This window comes from Diuraphis noxia, unplaced genomic scaffold (genome assembly GCF_037042655.1).
Source record: "Diuraphis noxia isolate RWA-SAM2 unplaced genomic scaffold, SU_Dnox_SAM2 contig0002, whole genome shotgun sequence".
NCBI classification, from domain to species: domain Eukaryota; kingdom Metazoa; phylum Arthropoda; class Insecta; order Hemiptera; family Aphididae; genus Diuraphis; species Diuraphis noxia.
This window is the reverse complement of record NW_028301712.1, coordinates 14351897-14374879: the sequence shown is the minus strand read 5'-3', so window position 1 is coordinate 14374879 and position 22983 is coordinate 14351897. Positions and strand designations below refer to the sequence as shown.

Sequence of the window (22983 nt, the reverse complement as noted above, 5' to 3'; positions counted from 1 at the left end):
AATATTTTTTTTAAGTTCAAAGAACGGTTTAGTTGTGATGTTCTCTGTGTTAAACATTCGAAGAACGCATTAGTTTATTACGTTCTACGTGTAATTATTGTTCAAAGAACATTTTAGATTATAACGTTTTTTCTTGAAAAAGTTCAACGAACTTAATAACCTATAATTTTTTGCATATAAAAGACCCATAAAGTTAATGAAATTACTGGTTTCGTTACGTTGTATTTTTGTTTATGAACAACAATAACGTTCTATGACGGTTTTTTTTACGTTCCGTTCGGGAACCCTACTATATACTATAAGATATCTACTGAAAAAATCAAACGAAAATATTTACAGAATTCTTCTGTATTGAATTGCTACTACTTATTTAAATCCTAACAGTTTCTAGGATTTTACGAGTTGAAAATTCCTACAGAATTTTGACTGTGTTAGGAAAAAAAAAGGGAAACAATGGCTAACTTTTACGTGAGTTGACTGTGTAACTATAAATCAACCGATATTTTCGTATCTAGGTTTATACAACAGTTCGATAATACATTGGTCTTCTACACACGTATATTATTGAAAAAAAAAAATTAAAAAATTAAATCTAATCCCTGATAATATCTCTCTTTCGTCTCATATTTCAAAGTAATATAAAAACATTAATAGTTGTCAATCAGTTTTTGTTAATTTTACTAGATATTAATTGACTTTATTTTAAATAAATTATTTATGTCGGTCATAAATTTTTCACTAAATGTGTCTTGTACTATTAGCAATATATTATTTCAAATCATAATCTTAAAAGCATCATAGGCTATAAAAAGACATGTTATTGTTATAAGTCAGAGCAAATTTCCAACGAAAATGTTTTTATTTTATGTCATTATTATAATTGACATAAAAACATATTTTAATATTTAGAAATTTGTCCATAAAGTGATTGACTGCGTCGTTTTAAGAACAAAATATGGTCTACTCGTTTTATTGCTTTTACTTATTAGTGTCAAATGCTATAAACGAATTTGTATGTACAATTCTAGTTATTCCATTTAATAAAGAAAAGGCTTCATATAAACATTACAAAATTTAGACTATAATCTCCAAGAGATAATTACAATTTTAGCATGCTACATATTATAGAGGATATTTTAGTAAAACCTGTTTTTGAAGTAGCAAATGTGGCGTACAATTTATAATAGCTTGTGATAATATTATTATGTATACATTTTAGTAGGCAATATTTTCTTACTATTTTACAAAAAAAAATCATATTTTGAATTTAATTTAACCATAAATAATCAATAACCTAAAGAAGCACTGAATGAAAAATTATTTGTTTGAATTATGATCAACTGACGAGAGTGTATGGTGTGTATACTTTTTACAAATATATTGTATTTCGATTTAAAATAGTATAAGATTCCATTCATTTTTTAATCCAACATTTAAAGAAAATTAAATTAGCATATTATTATAAGATAATATTTACTTATAATTAAAATTTAAAACCATCATCACTTATTGTATTTTTTCTAAAATTTATTTATACAAAACAATATAGGTAATCCAATCAGCTGTGTTTCATAAATTTTTTTTAGTGCTTAATAAACTGAGTTAAGTAAAAAATTGCGTAATTATTAAATTAAAACAAATCTTAAAGAAGGAATGACACAATATTTAAAACAGCTATCTTAATTTTTGATGATTGAAAAAAAAATGCCGTATTTTATGATCATAACAATAACAAAATAAAAATAAACTAAAAGATTGCTTATACGTTATACCATAAATCAAAGAAAATAAAAATAATATATTTTAATAATATTCATTCTATATTAAAATGTAATAGAATATTACCACATCAAAAGTTAAATACTCAAAGTTGTGCCTTCATAATATAATTTATAAAACTATCAAAGTGCAGATACTTAATAAATATTATGTTAACTAAAAAATAAATATTATTTACAGATGTAATTTGTCGAAATTACCGAATAATAAACTATGCCTATCTCTTAAACAAACAATGGAATAACGAAGAAGAAATAGTAAGATAATATTTAGATCATCTAATCAAGGAATTATTTGGATTAAAAATGATTCCATAAACAGTGTGAGCGCCTATGGACTATGGTAACATTGGTAACAGAGCAAGCTAATGAAATCAGTGAAATAAAATTCAATAGCATAATGATTTCCGACTTTCTTAATTAATTAAATGTATTCAAACAAAATTGCCTTCTGTTTTCTACTTTCCCATACTCCATGGTAATATAAAAATGCGTTATTTATCCTTTTGAAAATTTAAATACAAAATGATAAATAATCATTAAGTTTCCTACCAAATAATAAAATATATTTTTTTTTATCAGAACAATAAACTTATAGAAATTAAATTATGAACGTATAGTTCAATAAAATAATTTTCTATCACTAGTAATACGTTGAAAATTCAATAGTACCTATCCTACATCTTACCTTATTTTTAATGAAAGCAATTGGATAATAACCAACGAATATTAGGTATTTCAATCGAATCTAAAATACGTTGCAATTACTTATTATATTTCTTCGCAACTTAGTGTAAACGTGTTTTTATTCCTTGTACATTTTACAGAGACATGATAAAACAGGATACTTTTTGGAACCCTTTGCCGTAATCGATTAGCTGACTAAACACGGGCATTTTTAAATGCTTCTTTATGCTGTTCTTTTAATTACTACAAAATCTATATATTTTAAAAGAAAATGTAATTTTTTTTTTAATGTAATACCAAATAATAATATATACCAGTATTCTACGTTCGTAATTTTTAACACTTTTTTCATAATTTTATTGATCACAGAATTACTAAAAACAGTAAAAACTATTGTAATACAAAGCAAGACACGTTTCGTTATTTAAAGTAATTGAGATAATTACAATTAGTACAATATTATATTATTCCTTTGACATCCAACAGAATCCACTACAAAGAAAATATATACAAAGTAATATCGGTTTTATGAAATTGTTTATTTATTTATTGAAATAAAAAATCGTGATTTAATGTCCGAAACAATAAAAATAATATAGTTACATTTAACATTTATAATATTTAATTATTTTTTATAGTTTCTATTGTTTATTCTTAGGCCATATAATAATATTGGTACATAGTGTTTAAGTGCAATAAAACACAGACAACAATTTATTTTTCACAATATTACTATAATAAAAAAAATCCATTTGCTTGATCGAAACACTCTGTCAAAGTATATATATTTGAAGTATATACAAAGCATGTGATTGCGTTATTATTGTTTTGGTAGTATACATAAACTGTTTGTCTAAAGACAAGAATTTCCTGTTTTGTGGTGCTATTTTTTTACCTTAACAAATTTACACTCCTACGTATAATACCGGTGTCAGTCACTAATAAGTTATGGGAATGACGCCGCTTAAATCTAGTAAACGCCTATATGTGATCAATAAGCTATAATAAATACAATGAATACGATATAATATGAGCAAATGACTAAGTATGCCTAATATAATAATATATGTATACTTAATAATATTAAATGACAATAATGTAAAATAATACTAAAATACTTTAAGAGAGCGTTATTTTAAAGAGAGAGAAATAAAACCAAATTATTCATGTTACGGTATATTTAAGTGACTTTTACGTTACAATCAAATTACTATTTTAAATAAGTGTTTTAGAGCAGATTAGTGCAATTTCGATGAAAAACTGGGTAATTCTTTCAATCCATTCATCATTATACAATATAATATCACATGACGAGACTGTATGATTCAGTTTGGATGGATTTCAATTTTGAAAAAAAGTAGATGTATACGAGTATATATAATATTCTTCTAAAATATTCGTAAATAGTTTATTATGTTTTTAGTTTTTATCGTGTAAATATTATCTTGTAAATGAATCAAAATTCGTTTTAAAAATCAAAATTCACCAACCCTGAGATTGGTCAGCTAAAATTATTAAACAATTTCTTGTCATTTTGAGGATCTTCAAGATGTTATAGTAACTACTATAGACATAATATATTTTGAAACGTACTTACGCGTAAGGAAGTTTATTGCCATCCGTGCCGATAACCCTATGGGACTTATGTAACAAAACTATTTTCAAATTAGACTCACACACCACACGTCTTATTTTAAATAATAAATATTGTGAAAATAATATTAATATGACATTATTGGCACGAAACAAAAATGTATTGATGTCTGATCGCGCATCCCAAGTGACTACAATATTGTGATTTATTTTATATTATTTTTATTCAAAACGAGCTTTCACCCAAGCAAATCAGGTGAAGGTAACATAACATAATATTATACAAAATACAATATTAAAGCAATAAGTATGAGCTAAAGGGATACACTAAGAAAATAGTGGTGTCCATTTGCTAGTTTTAATAATCGATTAATTAGCTCATTTGAATTTGACATATAATTGGTAAAGCAGAGAGGAATATTTAAAAAAAAATTCTATGACGAGTAAGATGTGAAGGCGCTCTAAAATTAACAAGTGAAATATGAGAGGGAGAATTAATATGGCATAAAAGATGAGTTTTGTGAGGAAAAAAATGCTACAAGAGCAATGATGGTCAACTTAAGTGGATAGTTTATCGCATTAAACGAGCATGGTCAGTACTCAGTATGACTTGTGGTTATCAAGGTTTCCCGACAGCGGATGGTCACGTGACCAGGTGCCTAGCATGTCTGCGTTCATAACGATGGCACCCTAATGGCCTTATCGCTTCAACAGCTCAAATAAGACATGAAGTCACCACAAAGTTACCACTTATATTATGGAAAATAATTATAAATCATAGTAATTTACATTTAATTTAAGGCCACATACGAGAATATATTATACAGACCAACATCAGTGGTGTACTGTTGTGGTGGGAGGAGGAGGGTACAGCATTTACTCACTTATAGTTTATTTTTATTTTAGCGTATGTATACTGTATATGTGTCAGATGATATTATGCCATATGGCCTGGTGTAACTATTAGAATATTCAGGGACGAAAACAAAATATTCTATAATTATTTGTAAATTTCAATACTCAGATTGAATTTAGGTATCAGTTATCAGGTGCAACACAATTCATTTGCGACCAAACCCATTTATTATGGCCCATTAGTGCCCCAAATCATAGCTCATAAATTATATTTCCGTTTTAAAAGAAGTAAAGATCATGAGGCATTGCCATTTATTGGGTAACTATAAAATCTAAAATAATATTTTTTCATTGCTCGTGCTAATCAAAATTGTGAAATTCCAATCGATAAACATATTATAATTTCACGATTAATTAATCACTTGTAATTTCTGCGTCACGTTACATTAGAACATGAATAGTGAGAACTACTCAATAATAATGGAATTTAATAGAATTATATTACAAGTAAAAAAAAGTTGTTCGTTTTAAACACTATCACATGACGTGTGTAGGAATCTTTTTTTTAGATATTAGTAGGTTATGTTATGTTAAAAAAAAAAAACGAATGAAACAAATAATAGTCAATTATAATTATGTAAATAGATATAACGTGTGGTGTTTATTACAGATTTTGATTTCATATAAATATTTATCTCATCACTGAATTAATTATTACCATCGATTTTATTGAATATAATAAGAAATCGCCTTGAAAGATTGGAACAAATTACCTTTATTATTTCGAAAATGATTAACTTTTATTCTTAAACGATAACTGAAGATAACGTTACATACTGAATGGGCGCATTTGAAGTATAAATCACGATGTTAAATTTTTATTTCAGGCACGAATAGACTACAGAGCTACACAAATGTGTATATTTATGAACGAATGATAATTTATCTACTTTATACAATTTATGGGTGTATTACTAGGTTAAATTTTACCTTATAGGGCTCCTATATTAAATTTTATGTCATTTTCCTAAGTTAAAGTTTCCAAAAATAAAAAGTTTCGTCAATGTGCGGCACCTCTTTCACGTTTTCCATTGGATTTTTATCCATTTTTTATGGAGGAGAGTATTTTAATAAATATACACAAAATACTATCTTCAAAAGTATTAAGTAGATACTTGAATGATGAGGTGAATTACAATATTTATCGTCTACCATATATAAGTACCTAAACTAAGTTTATACATATGTTCGAAGATATTATTTATTATGGAATCTTGAGGCAACATTTGCCGATACCTAACACATTATATATTTTATATCGCTCGCTATCAAATTATTTTACGATAGGTGATCCATGAAGGAGTTACCAGTTACCACATTACATAACACCACATAACAGTGAAGTGCATGACGTAAAAATTTATAAATAGTAACACATATTTAGTTATGTAATAAGTAATCAATATTTAATGATGGCTTCGTTTATAAAAATATGGTAATTTTTAATCAATACAATACAATTTTACTTCAAAAAATGTATGTAGGTACTTACAGATGAAATTCGTCGGTAATATAAGAAATGTAGGTGTTTGGCTATAGTTTTAATTAAAGTGTTGAACGAAAAGAACATTTTGAATGCTGAACATTAACTATCTTTTACATAGGTAACTATAATTCATGTAGATAGATAGATAATGATATAAAAATAAATCATGAAACAGTAAGTATTTCAAGTAAACTAAAAGTTTTGGAAAATCTTTACACACAAACAAAAAATATATTTTAAAAGAAATATCAAAAAACATTAAACTTTCTGATGGTTTAACTTAAAATCATGTAAATGAAATAAAAAAATTTTTTTAGAAGTAGGTACCAATGGTGTAAAGATCTTCCTCTATCCTGACCCCTGAGTTTCCGACTACCATGATTGAAGCTGGCTCTAGATACACCAGAAATACTTTGACTACATGTAACGAATCATTTATATTATTAAAAAGCAGATAAATGGATGTCATCCTGCTGTAAAGTAAATTACAAATGGGTCACTGTAATGGATGGTGTTGGATTTGAACTCAGCTAACAATGATATAATATCAATGTATACAACAAAAACCGAGCAGAGATGGTTTGTTGTCCTAGGATATTGTATATTATTTTTATATTGTTATTGTTAATACAGTAGCTATGCAATAGGTAGAATTAATATTATTTGCATATTATCATATTCGTATGTGATAATACACTTAAGAAGTTTCAAGTACTTACACACGAATGATATTTTTAAATTACAACTTTATAACTAAAATCATTATTCTTGGACAATTAATATGTAATTTGGCAAAATTTTAACTTAAAATAAATATCTAAAAACTCTGTTTATATATGGAAGTGGACCCTTATTTTAAATATTTAACATTTATAGAAAAAAAAATGTAATAATTTAAAATTAAAAATGTTCATAAACAGCTCAAAACAAGTCAAAATGTCAAGCATACAAAATAATGAAATAAACGAATGATGGAAATTTCAATTATCTAAGGTTATCCATTTTTGAATTACAACAAAATAAGAAAATAACTCCATGCGTGAGAAATCGAATGAATATTCAATGTTGTAAAAATTTGAACTTCAAATGCTCATATTTAATTAGAATTTCCTGTATTATAATTTTAGATACAAAAAGATATATAAATATCCAACTCAAAATAATTTGCGAATTGTCTTAATTTTTACATAATATGCTGTCAAAATTTGAACTTCAGATATTTATAAATGTAATAATATTAATTAAATTTTCTCTCACAAAAAATTATGAAAAATCTTGTTTTACATTTTCAAGTTTTTTGACTGGACGAAAATTATTTTATCGACATCAATTTTTAAAAAAGTATTAAATATCATAAATTTCATGCGGCTGTAAATAACTCATCAAAAATCAAAATACTTTGAAAATTGTATAGTATAAAAAAATCTAATACAAACATTCAATAATACAATCTGATGTATCTAAGGTAATTTTTTTTAGAGTATATCAAACCCCAAAACCGATTTCACATAAACATTTCTGTTTTTTTTTTTTTCATTTTCCGGTGCTTTTGAAAATTATTAGAAATTTTGACCTCTTCAATGGATCAACTAGATTTATTTTTCCACCGGAAGAGTTATACTGAAGTTAAAAATCAAATCATAATTTCGACTATTTATCGTGTAAACAAACAAAAAAAATACACACACACATCATAGTAAAATCAATACATTCATCGCTTCACTCAGAATCTAAAATTTAATAATTTTTTCTTGTAAGCTAATATACAATTTTTATGTAATGTCGTAGAAACAATTTATATGGATGACACATTCCAATTTTGCGCTAGATTCTTTGATTAAATGTTTTATATGCATGATGGTTTTAAAAATGACCATTGTAGTATACCATAAAATATTTATTTTATACAAATATACATAACATATCTGTAAGAATTTAATTCAATAATACGAAAATACAAATAATCAGGCCTAGTTTTTTCACTAAAACTTATAACTATTAACTGAAAAAGTAATTAGCTTAGCAATCAATGAAGTTTGACCTTTATAGTAAATAATTTATTGTCATTATCATTTGACACATACTCTGTACAGAAACATTAAAATATTTACATACTATTTACATATTTTACAACTAAATACAAAAATTAATTCATATAAATGGTAAAATAAAATAGTAAATGGACTTGACATTAGTTTGGCTTATTATTTTTAGAACCCGTTCAAGTATCCAACTATTTCAGAAAATAGTGTTTTTAATCATCCTAATCCTACATTGTGCGTATGTAATTCGCTGAAAGCTCAACTATTAACTAACGACAAATGTATGTGAATTGTTTCGCTCATATTTTAATAAAAACTTTTATTCCGATTCTCCGGTCATCATAAGTTGGGTAAATATTTTATGGCATGACATCCAGCCTGAAACGTATATCAAACCTAATATCATTGAAAATAAACGTACTATGCTTTATATAGATTTTGGAGAAATTATTAGTTATCGGTTCTTAAAAAGCATGATGAGTGAACATTTAAAAAACTAAAGTGTTTGTATTTTGTGATGACTTTGCTGAAAAAAAAAATTTAATAAATAATAATTTTTGTTTTATGGTAATTTTTCAAATTAATTCAGTAACAAATAATAATTCATATATTATATATTATATTATTTGATATTCATCTCTCAATATTTTTATATGTCTGGGTGAAATGGGGATGACAGTAATTTACTATGGCTATATTTGGATTTTTCAAACCTATACAAATACATATATTATAGGTAGGTAGGTACATACAATAATTTCTAAACAAGCGTTTTGGTAGAATATGAAGTTGTAGCTATTCCAACAAGGAATCAGTGAATATTGATTAAATATACTTATTAATTATGTATACTTAATCAATATCGTGAATAATAAAGATGACTAATGTACATCTTTCCTTGATGATCCACCCAGCGACCCAGCACGTATAGAAATTTAGTGACGCTTTCATTCAGTTGGAGATTCGTTTCACAACATTTCATCGTACTGTATAACTACTCAAGTAAAAAGAATCTAAAAATTATGTTTGCTTGCAATAAATACTAAAGTTTAGAAACTTGGCAGAAAGTTTTGTCTTGCGGAACAATAGTTAACAAAGAAAATTCACCATTCTTCCAAGGTCTAGAAGTGTCCACCATCTTGGATTTTACGTGTAAATATATGGTTTTATTGGTTTTCCAATAATATCTTCAGAAATATTAACTTCGTAAATATACTATTTTTTTTTTTTTAATTAAATTTGGTCAAATTTTTTATAAGGCAATTTTCGTACAGTATTAGCTCCAGTGTAATGTCAGGTGATTCTTTTATTTTTATATTATTAAACAAGGACAAAAAGTATAAATTTTTTTGAAAAACAAATATTTACATAGTCTCTAGTCATTAAAAAATAATGTTTAAAAAAAATATACATATTTTTTAATATTTTCTATTCTAGACGTTATTTAAGTTTTTAAGTTATTTGTTGACATTGTTGACATATAGTTCTAATTTTATAGGTATTCCAAAGCAAAAAATGTTTTTAAGAACTTCGATACATAATCGAATTTGAAATTAGTAGTTTATGAATTATAAGTATTTATAAGTATTTAAAGTTTAGATTAGTGAAGTGTATAGGCAAGCACCAAGCTGTTACACTACAAGATTTTGTTCTACTACATAAAATATTTATAATTAAAGCAAGAACTTTTATACATTTATAAATATACACTAACAAATCAAAAATATTAAAAATATTCAGTTAAGACTTAGTTAAAACAATTACATGCCCATAAGATATCAAAAAATTACATTGTTTCCTTAAATATTTTTATTATTTTAATTTGTTCCATTTTTTTTTTTTTTTTTTTTTTACCTTTTTTATATTTATAAAAAAAAATGAATAACACAGCCGATACAAATCTGAATGTTAATCTAATCATTGACCTTGATTCATAATAAATAAAGTGAACTGCAGAAGTCTTTTATATTTGATAAAGTATCAAAACTTGCACTAAAAACTTAAAATATGCACTTATAATCAAAAATATATCCTTTATAAAATCAAAAAATGTCAAAATATGCAATAAAAACTTAGAGTATACAATTACAAATGTTGTTAAATATATTGTATACTTGCTAAGTATACGACGAAATTAACCAGAAAAATATATTCAAATCCATGAAAGTCATTAAGTTTAAATTATAATTACTAATAAACTACTCATTTTATATTTGACTTTTTTTTCATCAAAATATTAAGGAAAATATTCTGCTTTCAAAGATGAAATTAAACTGTATGTTGTAATTCAAAACAGAAATAACTTAAAAATTTAGTGTAAGTAAAAAACATTTTTTTTTTAAACGTTATTTTGTAAATTTGTAACCATTTAACACTGTGTAAAAAAAATATTTTTATTCAAAAGCGTTAATACTTTAAGAATAACGAGTGTTTGTTTATAAATTAATGAATACGACCGGTATATAATCAACACAATCCATCCATCCATCGTACAATGTGATGCATTTTCTAAAATAAGATACAAATATTAAATTTCATATAGATCTATAAAGATTTATTTCAAAAAATTACATGAAACGTATTTTAAGAACAAATTATCTTCGTACCCTATTTAATTCATTTTTGCAGAAGGTAGGTATAAATAATATGGAAACAAAAAAATTTGTCTTCTATTATTTTATAGCACCCACGCATTTTTACATGGAATAAGCAGTTTCGATACAGCATCATGTTTTTTTAATAAAAGAAAACTTGCACATTTTAAATTATTAAATAATACATCCAGGACTTCAAAATGTCATCGAAATCTTTAATAATCCACATTACCAGGGGACATTTTAAAATCAGGCAAAAATATGTACCTACTTAAACTTTACAGCACACCTGAACAAGAGATTTCTATTAACAGCTATTTTTACTTTTCCTTTATCCAAAACACATCCAAAACAAAATTTAATTTTACGGGATTATCTCCTACACAGAAAGCTTTAAAACATTTATTTCCAACGTACATCAGGTGCAGACATGGTAGGGAGAGAAGTCAATGCAGAGAATTGGGGATGGAAACAAACAAAATACGGATTAAAGCCCATAGGTCTTTGCCAATGTATAAACCAGCACCAAAAAGTGTTTTGGAATATATTTCTTTTATGCAGAAAATTGTAGATCAGCTTGTGATTGAAGAAAATAGTAGCTGAAATGTACAATTGCATATAAAACATGTTACGGTGAATTATAATAATTATGGTTATAAATGCACAATGTTTGCAATGATTTTCACTACCTATTTCTTATTCTTAACCTGTAAATTATTAGCACGTGATAATACCTATGTATAAGTATATAAGAAATAAGAAAATATGTAAATATGAAATACATTTTTAAATTTCGGGAAAATATATAATTTCAAATTTTAGGGGTTGTCATTTTCAAATGAATGAGAATATCTGATGGTTTTTGAAGGAACTCACCACAGCTGATCACATTGCGGGTTTATCCAACCTATGAATTTAACAGATGAATGCGCTCGTAAGCTTGTCGCCTGAATTCGAATCGGCAAAACCCATTATATTGTTTACGGTAGGTATACTTGCGGTGAACGAGTAATTTGAAACTTGATATTTTTCGACATCAAATCTTATGAAACTGTAATCGTGGACGTTTTTTCTCGTCCGTATTCATCATCCGATTCTCGATTGCGATTTTATTTTTTCGCGTCCAAAAGTACGACGAAATCCCGGCCTCAAATCTCGATCTATAACCGGTCATTTTTAGTATCACCATTCGAGTACTTAATTTGTTTCACTTTTATGTAGTCGCATACATAGATATTAAGAAATAATTATTTTATAAAAATTTCAAAACTAGTCCTTTTACGCGACAATAAATGTCACAATTTTCAAGCAGTACGCCGAAGTAGGATGCACATTCACCATTATTATTCACCGATTCATTGAATGCATAATGCATCGATAAATCCATACACCTATTAACTAATCAAAATAGTTTAAAAATAAGAACTAAATTAAATTAATTGATTTTTCATATTAGATATTTATTATGCCAATATAAAGATAAATTAGGAAAATTAAAAGAAACTTTCGATAAAATTATCGCGTAACCCGCATAACGGTTTTTATTAAGTATGTTTATATATATAAAAGATAAATATATAATAAATAATTTTATGAATCATTGTCAGTTCGTTATTTATAAGCCAATGGTACAAAATATGCGCAATTTGATGTAGGTAACCATAGTGGAACTTTAATGCCCCGATTATTGTGTTTGATGTTATACTGTATCAAGTTACTAGGTTAGGTTAAGTCAGGTTCGAACTTTACTTCATGATGAAGCCTATCCGTATGTTATTGATATTGCAACAAATATTAAAGGCTGCAATACGATTGCGCGCGGTCCTTATCAACGGTACCTTTTTAGGTGTACAATATTGCGCGTGCTAAATAATTTTTGCTTCTAAGCAACGTTTTCAAACATACAGATTATAGGTTCACGATAAATATCCGGTTAGGTTCCGAATGTGGCTATCCGGACGTTATTTATTACTTATTATTGCCGATACCAGACAAACTTTCCATCACTAAGAAGTAGGTAATTATATTTTAGATCATACTTTTATATTGAATATTTTATCTTTATTGTAAATTCCCATACATGTACGAATATACCTAAACTATGATCTCGCATTGTATGTCTATACTCTATACGTATTTAGTGGGATGCCAGTTGTGTTCGTGTTTTAGCTACAAACGGGGCAGAAAGTTTCCATAGAACATATATTGCCCAGTTTACTAGTGCTCATCCACCGACATTTGTTGTTATAACTTATAACTTATGGAAACTCAGGCAAAAACCGTCACTAAATTATCAACCATTTACAAAGGAATAATCAAGCTATAATCAAAGGAAGGACTAAAGAAAATTGATTTTATAAGTAAACAATACGAAGAATATTTAAAAAATAAAACACCAGAAAACTTACTTGAGTATTTTGCCATAATTGGAAATAGGTATCAGGGCTTTAAAATTTAAATTATTTTATTTATATTATTTTATTATAACGATTTTTTTTTAATGAATATATTTTTTCGAATTTTTTTCGATTATATCTATTCGAATATTTTATACTATTTTATTATAACTATTTTTTTATTGAATATTTTTTTACTTATGAAGTAGACTGAGAGTGAATATAAAGTATCTGTTATTTTTTGTAACTATTTGTACTATTTGTAACTTTTTGTACTATTTTTTTACTGATAAGTTGTCGTTTAACGCACGTTTATGTTAATAGAAATAAATACAATAGCAGCATATACGACAAATAACAAATTGTTTATAATAATTATTAGTTTATATTATAATAATAAGTTGTCAATGTCGCATCCGATTTCATGCGTAATCGTACGCTTTTGAATATTCAAAAGCATGTTCATTGTTATTCCGGCACCGCGCGCAATCGTATGCCCAAAAAGGTAAAACACGCGCAATCGTACTCCACCGATATTAAAATATCTAAAAATATATTATGCACCCGCATGTCCAAGCAACATGATATTTTATTACATTACCTATCGATTATTAAAAATATTATTTTAAGAATTGTTATATTTTACTATACGTGTTTATTGATTTCTATTTTGTTTATAGACGGTCTATCAATGTTTTTAAATAAACGTGCAATAAGTGCAATAATGATATTTTTTTAAATATGTGTGTACTAAAATGGGCATCTCATATAATTATGTACTACCCATATAAGTACATCCACATCATTAAGGCGTTTTTAAATTTCTGTTTGAGCAAACAATAGGTATTCAGCTGTTTAAGCATAATATCATGAATTATCAATAAGTAATAAAAACATAAATGAACAATATGACCATAGGCTATTAGAAAACTTAAAAAGGCCATGTTCGAAATAGTTTTGATTTTTATAATAGCGCTTAACCAAGTTCATTATACACCGACTGTACGCACTGTATTTGTTTTATCTATTTTGACCATGTCCAAATTTAGTACAAGGTAGGTTACGGGAATAGGGCTAAAAATAGATGGGTTTTTCTCAACGTAGGCTGAGTGTGAGTAAGTCGGAAAAGTCTCATTCGATCTGTTAGATAATGCCATTTAGTTTCCACAATATTGAGCATTGGAGTGTCGTTCACCGTGTGTTCGCGTGCGACTCATTAGTCAAAAACAACGAATCGGTAGTGAAAGTACGGCGTGCATTCAGAATTAATTTTAACATTGGCCGTAACGGTGCGGTTCCCGATCGGAAAACAATTATGAGATGGGTTACTGCTTTTCGAACAACGGAATGTCTGGTTTCAACAAGATGGAGCACCTCCTCACACTGCGATTGCCACAATAAACGTCGTACGCGAGATGTTTCCCGGCCGCCTCATCATTTCACGTTTTGCAGGTATGCATTGGCTTCCTAGCTCCTAGGTCACGTGACTTGACGGTGTGCGATTTTTTTCCTTTGGTGTTATCTTAAGTCACGTATAACGAGTCAAAACTACGTACGCTATACGAACTTAAGGATGCAATAAAAACGGAGATTACATTAATAGACGAAAACTTGCTTCAACGCGTTCACTCAAATTTATCGGACCGACTTTCTTCGTGCTACAGACAAGATGGACGTCATATTATGCTCGATATTCTTTTCAAAACTTATAATGACACTTATTTGTGTATGATAAAATATGAATAAAATAATTGTACGTTTAAAACATCATGAGTTATATCTATTTGTTTTGTCCCTATTCCCGTGAATCGCCTTGTATTTAATACCTAAGTCAATTATATTATTTATTTTATAAATTAAACTTAAAAGTAGAGTGCTAAATATAGCTTTTGCTTTTGCAAAACTAAAATCCAATTAAGTTTAAACATTCAAATAAATATTATTTAGGGTAAGTTTACTCAAATAATAACTTTATATTATGCCAATTTAGTTATTCTAGTTAATTTAATAGAATTTATTTTTTATATTGATCATAAGCATCATGTTGCAAAAATATTTAACTGTTATAAATCACTTTACCTTGATAATATATACTTATAAATATATTAATTTTTGACGAATTATCAGAATTTAAAAAAAAAAAATCTAAATAAGTATCTAGTTAGTATAATTTTATATTAACCACATTTTCATAGGTACTAATAAATATAATAACAAATACAATTTAAATTAAAGACTTCCAATTATTAGTTTTTAATATAAAAATAAGTTATACGGTAACTTAAAAAATCAACAAAAAAATGTCTTGTTAATATAATTTTATAACAACAATAATACTTACCGAAATTTAATAAAATTTAAAAGTTAAAAATGTATCAAGGGATATACAATATCGTTAAATGAATAGGATTTCTCATGGGAAAAACATATTTTAATTTTATTCTATAGATTTATATTTCAGTCGTTATAAATGTATTTAAATATTCTTAAAATATACAAACTACCATTATAACTCTTATTAGTCACTATAATATACATAATAAATTGTACTTATTTAATGCATTAATTTTATTTGTTGTGTCACATATTAATTTACGGAAAATTAAATTATTTCAAAAGTACTTCAAAGTAATGTAAAAATATCATTATTGTAATATATTTTTAAATATTTAAAAAAAAAATGTTTGAAACGGATAATAATCAAATTTTCATAATACCATTACTCCTACTCACCTTTGAGAAACAGTATAATTTAATAACACACTATTTAGTATTTACTCAATGAATTACTCATGTAGTAACTAATAACTATGAACCATGTAAATATTCAATATTCGTAGATATAGAAAAAGCACATTTCTCATAAAATAAAATATATTAATATGTCTATTATAGTCATTAGTCATGGCAGCTTATATATTTGACAAAAGGTATTTTGTAAACAGACAAATATTGAATCAGTAATACGTGTCAAAATAATATTTTTGTAAAAATATTACTAAGTTATGTTTTATAATTTAGTTTCACTGTTAAATGAAATGAAGTGTAATTTTGATGTTTTTGTCAGTTTATTTTTCAGGAGTGTGGAACATTTTCTGGATGGGAATAGACAGATCGACAATTCGTCAATGTCTTCGTTGACACCTGCAACTACATTTACTGATTTTAATAATTAATCATCGTGTTACGTACGTACGTACAATTCTCAACCATATGCCTTCATTGAGCAATTGACTGACAAGGGTACCGGTGGCCGGTGTATATTTTTTTCACAATCATACCAAAAGTAGGTTAGAGTTTTGTGGAGGGATTGGTGGGGGGGGGGGGGGTGCAGACATGCAGTGTTGATGGTTTTATTCGACGTCTATTAACTATTTCAGTCATTGACGTAGTATTTTAACCACTTAATGAAAAACATATATACCTATATAAATCAGTGATCAGTCTATTTTAACTTTATATATTACTTTTAAGTATTGATAGTTTAAACTAATAAACTAGAATTAATAAAAATCAATTAGGTAAGGTAAAGAAATACTATTAAGCAAGGTCATTGTTTTTGGAATTAATATACCACATAACAAAATTTAGATTTTTAATTAAATTTAAATTTAAAAACATCTAAATTCTTATTGTACTTCAAGTCTAATAATAAATTTAAATGCAAAGTTGTATTATTTTCAAATGATTACATACATTACTATCTAACACCTACTAAAAGCTATAAAAATAAAATGGTTTGTTTTAAAATGTTAATACATCTAAATTGAAATTGGGACAAGAAGTTTCTAAGTTCTCATGGTATATTATTTTTAAGGATAATAATAGGTTTATAATGTATATAATAGTCGATGGTTATACGATGAATGTAATATTTATTACTTAATCGTACTGATCAATAGGAAAATTTTTACAAATAATAATATGTTAAAAAATTTGTCGATTACTATAATTATCAAACCATTATAATTTCACATATTAATAAATAATTACTCCCTAAACGCCATGATCTGAGAATATTTTGATATAGGATATTAAGACATTTGAGTGGAGGTAGATACTTAAAAAACATCGAAAACCAGAATCCAAATAAGAACTTGATTTAACCTTTAGGAATAAAATGGACAATGAGGTTGAGCAATGTTTGATGAATTGTACACGTTGAGCATTATAAATTGAGCTCAATGAGCTCAGCTCATTTTGAATTTTGATATTTTAAACCTATGTAATTCGTTTCGTGTAACAGATACTTAAGCGAAAATTTTTTGTTACACATATTTCAACGTTATAACGTGTAATTTTATTAATTTTGGGACATAGAAATTTAATACATCATATACGAGTTATTTAGAGGTTTCAAAATATTACAAGATATATTGATTTTATTGTTTTTAGTTATCCATACCATCTTTATTTATCTTCAACGATTATCGGATGTAGTGCCTTACTCAAACAAATAACAACTAATTGGTCAGTTGGAAATACATCGGAATCGTATTTGTTTCCGTTATACTGTTTATTTATCGTACGTGCGAAGTATGGTATTTAGTTTTTGTATTATTGTTAGTCGTTAGATTAATTAAATAAAGTGTTAAAAATTCCAAATTTTAAACGATCGTATTCCTATCGGTTACGAATAGAATATATATGTGTGACTATAAAAAAATGTGGTAATTTTTAAAGACATTATCGAGTTAAAGGGTATATTTTTCGAAGCATTTGTTGATGTATTTTTTTTTTTTTTTTTTGGCACTTAAATATTCTCTAAGGACTTACAAATCAAAACTGAATATCATTAAGTACACCAGTGAAATCGCCAATCGTCGTCCCGCCGACTATCCCGATTATTTCAGTGGGAAATAATATATTAATTTTAGATATCCTACCTGGAGCATTGGCAGAAAAAAACACAGGAACCGTCCGAATATCCAGTTTTGGACGAGCAAAACCATCAGCGATATGGGCAGCACGGAAACGCACTCGACGATGCCCGTGACGGCTAAGTTGGCCACGTAAACGTAAACTGGGTCGGCCGCGTACAGCCGCTTCCTGGCCACAATGGCCAACACGTACGCGTTGCACAGGGCACCGGCCATGATGAGCGCGCTGTAACCGCACACGAACGCCGGGTAAGTGTGCCGGACGGACGGCCGCAGCTGTGGTCGGTTGAAGTCCGTCGTGTCGTTCCGGAAGCCCCGCAGGTAATCGACCACCACGTCCACCCATTTGTGCGGCAAATCGTCAAACTGGTTAGCGGATTTCAGCTCGTCCATCGCGATGCTGAATGGCCGTCTACTGTACGGGCTTCCTGTACACAACATAATAATATAGGTAACGGTCACGTATTATTGCTCGTCAAATGTGCATTGCAATTCCGAAGATAACCTGAATCCGTGCAGTTATAATATTATAGACACTTTGCAAAGTCGCCAAGAAAAAATAAAGAGCATGGATGATTTGCACTACTGTAAGTATGGTTACAACATTCAATATGACGTTTGAACTATTTCGGGTAGAAAAAAACGTATGCACATTCAAGACTTTATAACTCGAATCTCAAGGAGAGTACGAATAAATTTGACTTGTGTATTGTTCGAGTTATTTACTCTTCGCATATCTTAAAATAACTTCAAGGGAAGGGACGAGGAAAAAAGTTAAGCCGTCAAAAGATTCCTGATAAACGTGAAACATCAACATTAATTCTTTTGTATAGAAAAAATGCTTAAAAAGATGGTTTGTCAAAATTTGTTTATTAAAGATGGTATATGATCTTCATTGCTACACAAAAATTGGCGATAGAATATTACCAATTAATTTTCATCGTACAAACGATGAAGCGGCTTACAAACCAACAGACAGTAAGAACGGAATTGTATACATAAATGCTGGAGAGTTAATTGAAAATTAAAAAGGTAGAACAATAAGGTTAAGGTTGTCTACATCAAATTTCGTCAGGATAATATCATAAAGAGTAACGAGAACACAAACGTTTTATCAATGTAAACCCGGACAATTCAAAAATATTCTGCATGATTCACATATTATATTATATTAAGGTAATAGAAACATAGGCACCGACTTTGTATTTATTTTATATTTTAATAGGTAGTCAATTGACAATTTTATGAACGACTAAACAATATACTAGGTACTTACTGATCATTTAAAAAAAAGTGATGTACAATTATTCAGTAAAACTTGATTTTCGTTGATAAAAATTGGTGGTAAGTCAAGAGGCATACTTTAATATCGTTCGGAGGAATTTATGTATAACTTTTTTGAATCCTATAATTCTTAGTTTATTGTTACACCGACATATCAGCGTGTCTATGTAAACCTAGACTAGAATTCTTCACGCTCTACACCTGTATGTAAACTCAGTTCTAATAAACTTCCTAATTAAATCCTAGATCCAAAGATAACAAAATACCTATCCAAAAGTCAAAAATATCATACTAAATAATTTGATTTTGATAGTTTTGTTACTTCCCGACGGATTTTGACTTTTTCTCGAAGTTGAAATAAATATTACAGTTGAAAATCGATTTGTTTAAGTGTTTCAAATTTAATCTATAGTCATATGTGACATAACACAAGTCAATTCTCACGATGTTTTCAATAATTCTCGGAATTATGTATAATTTGACACATGACAAAATATGACATTTATGGTTTATATATACAGATATATACAAAGTGATCAATTTAACCTATGACAGTCATATACTTCCCTTATATAATTTTGAAACGTTATTTTTTATCATAATTTATAATTTTTCAAGTTTATTACTCTTTTGAATGACAACATGTCAACATGCATTATTAATTTCTAATTCCAAAGCAGTATAATATAATAATATTCGAAGTATTTATAGATATAAAGATACAATTTTGGACAAGTAAGTTATAAGTATTTTATTTTATTTTACTTATTGAATATACAGGCTGCCGGCTGGAGTCCTTTTGGAAAATATAGAATTTGTTCAACAGTTAAATATAACAATCCTATTAAAAAGTTCTAATTTAATATTTAATCAAGATAAGTATTGAGTAGTGTACCAAAATATAACAGAGTTACTATACCTATCTAAACTTATAACTCATAATCTACTCGTCCAAAATTCAAAGTTTATGTATTGAATAACTCCAAAAATTATTCTGCTGAGAAATAAAAATTAAAAATTCTCGTGTCATCAAAATAGAAAAAAATACGAAGAAAATATAGCGATAACAAATAAATTATAATTGTTTTTTACCGACTTAAAATAATGTAAATAAAATTTTTTTATAGTTTTTTAGGTTTAATGGATCTCCCGTGGTAGATAATATGTTCAAATTTTATACTTTATATTTTTACTGACAAAACATTCCCGAGTGATAGATAAATATCATATCATACTAATCAATAAATATTAATATTGGCCCATACAAGTCAAGATCTTTATAGATCTTGCATACAAGTAATATTAAAAAACCAATAGGTAATATAATAAATCATATTACTTATCACTTATCAGGATTGTATTAAATTGTGTAATATAAGAATTACAGAAACATAAAAGTTTAATATAGGTACGATACTATTTTTGAGATCGGTCATCGAAAAATATTGTATACTTTTTATGGTTAAATAACTAACTAGTACAATAGTTTATTAAGTAAAGTCAGACTACGACACATATAATTTAATTTTAATGTAAATAACAATTTAAATTATTAAATACCATTCATCTATGTGACTATATATGCATGATAAAAATTACGTATCTTTATTTTGATGCAAATTATAATAGTATTATATACTCGTATTTACACTTTTGGTTTATTTTGCTGCTCTAGACAAAATACACCCGTGTCATGTCAAGGTTTGGGACTTGAGACAATGACATGATATTAATCAAATTATTGTGACATATAGAAATTAGAGTAAAACTTATCAGAGTGCAATTATAAATAGTAATATTTACAAGTACAATTTGTCTCTAACATTGCAAATACTGTAGATCATTCAATATTTTAAGAATTGTACTAGGTATGCATTAATTTTACACCCTCGCGGCCTCACTGATTGACTGATTTAAAATATTACCAACGAGTTTGATTTGACCGTAAACAATAATATTTTTTAAAGCATTTATAATTAATTATCGTCAGCCAGATTGATAAATGTAATTGAAAATTTATTTCACAAAAAATTATTTCTTCTCTTATGGACTGTAAATTATATACTAATAACAATTTAATTTTAATTTTTCTGTATTTTTTTTTTTTAAGAAATGTCTAAAAACTGATTTAAAATGTGCATGGTTATCGTTTTTACATTCATAGCGCGTATATAATCAGTGGCGTATTTTTTTTTTTTTTTTTTTTTTTGGGGGGGGGGGTGTCCTCCATGTCTTGACACCCCCGACATTTAAAAAAAAGTCCTAATATATTGGACATTAGTGTTGTAACTTATTTTATAGTATACTATTTTTATCAAATGTAAAACTTCTTGTCAATTCCTAACATATTAATTTGTTAAAAAATTAATTCAATATTTTTTTACATTAGTAAATAATGGTAAAAATTTTGTTTTTGAGGTTCAATAAATGTTGACACCCCCCGAGAAATCACCCAAAATACGCCACTGTATATAATTAATATATTTCCTGATTCAAATATTTTTATCTCTACAAGAAAATAGAAAGCTCACATATTATGTAATGATAGGCAGGATCAATTTTAGATTTATAATATTTAAAAACTATCACAATTTTATAAATTACATCAATATATAATTATACATCTATATAATAATATTAATACGTATTACGGTTAAAAGTATTATTATTGTATGTTAGTTTTGTATACAGTACTCATCTTTAATGTATACTTAGAAAGTATAATTTAAAATTACTTAAAGTTAAAGGTAGTGCATTAGTACATAGCTATATCGTTCTACGTCATAAAAATGACAAATGAGCTATATGGCACCATTAGATTACTTTTAATAAACAAAATCTGGTGAACTGAATACAAACAAGTTAGAAACTAAATAATGACATTTATTATACCTAGTTTAATAAGGAAACCTTTAACGAAATTTTTAAGTATTTTCACTACCCCAAAGGGTGTTTTCTAAAAAAGTGTAATAAAAAAAATCCAATCCATATCATTTGTAGAAACATATTTTTAACTCTTTATCAATTCTTTGATGTAGATTAATTTTAATTTGTTAAAATATTTGACTAAATAGGTACCTATACTATTATATACATATAATAAATAAAAAGCATTTTTAAGCAGAGGTACATTAATTTGAAAAACCATTTTAAAATTATTTGTACTTTTAATGTTATACGTTTTAGAATACCTGGCAAAATTGATTAACAGTATCAATAAAAATAAAGAAAAATATTCCAAAAACATAAAGTAAATAAATAAAATACTACTTATTATATTTCATATACAACAAATTGAAGTTTAACTTAGCTCAGCTGCACATTGTCA

General features: G+C 27.0%; 1 protein-coding gene across 2 annotated transcripts in view; it reads right to left on the bottom strand.

Moving 5' to 3' along the window:
• The window catches only part of LOC107164650 (prolactin-releasing peptide receptor), a 128900-nt gene extending 110136 nt beyond the window's left edge, over nucleotides 1-18764 (bottom strand). For both annotated transcript variants that reach the window (XM_089218744.1, XM_089218745.1), the window contains exon 1: nucleotides 18378-18764. In XM_089218744.1, coding sequence (XP_089074870.1) covers nucleotides 18378-18764 — 387 coding nt within the window. The remainder of the gene's footprint in view (nucleotides 1-18377) is intronic.
• Nucleotides 18765-22983: the final 4219 nt, after the last annotated feature.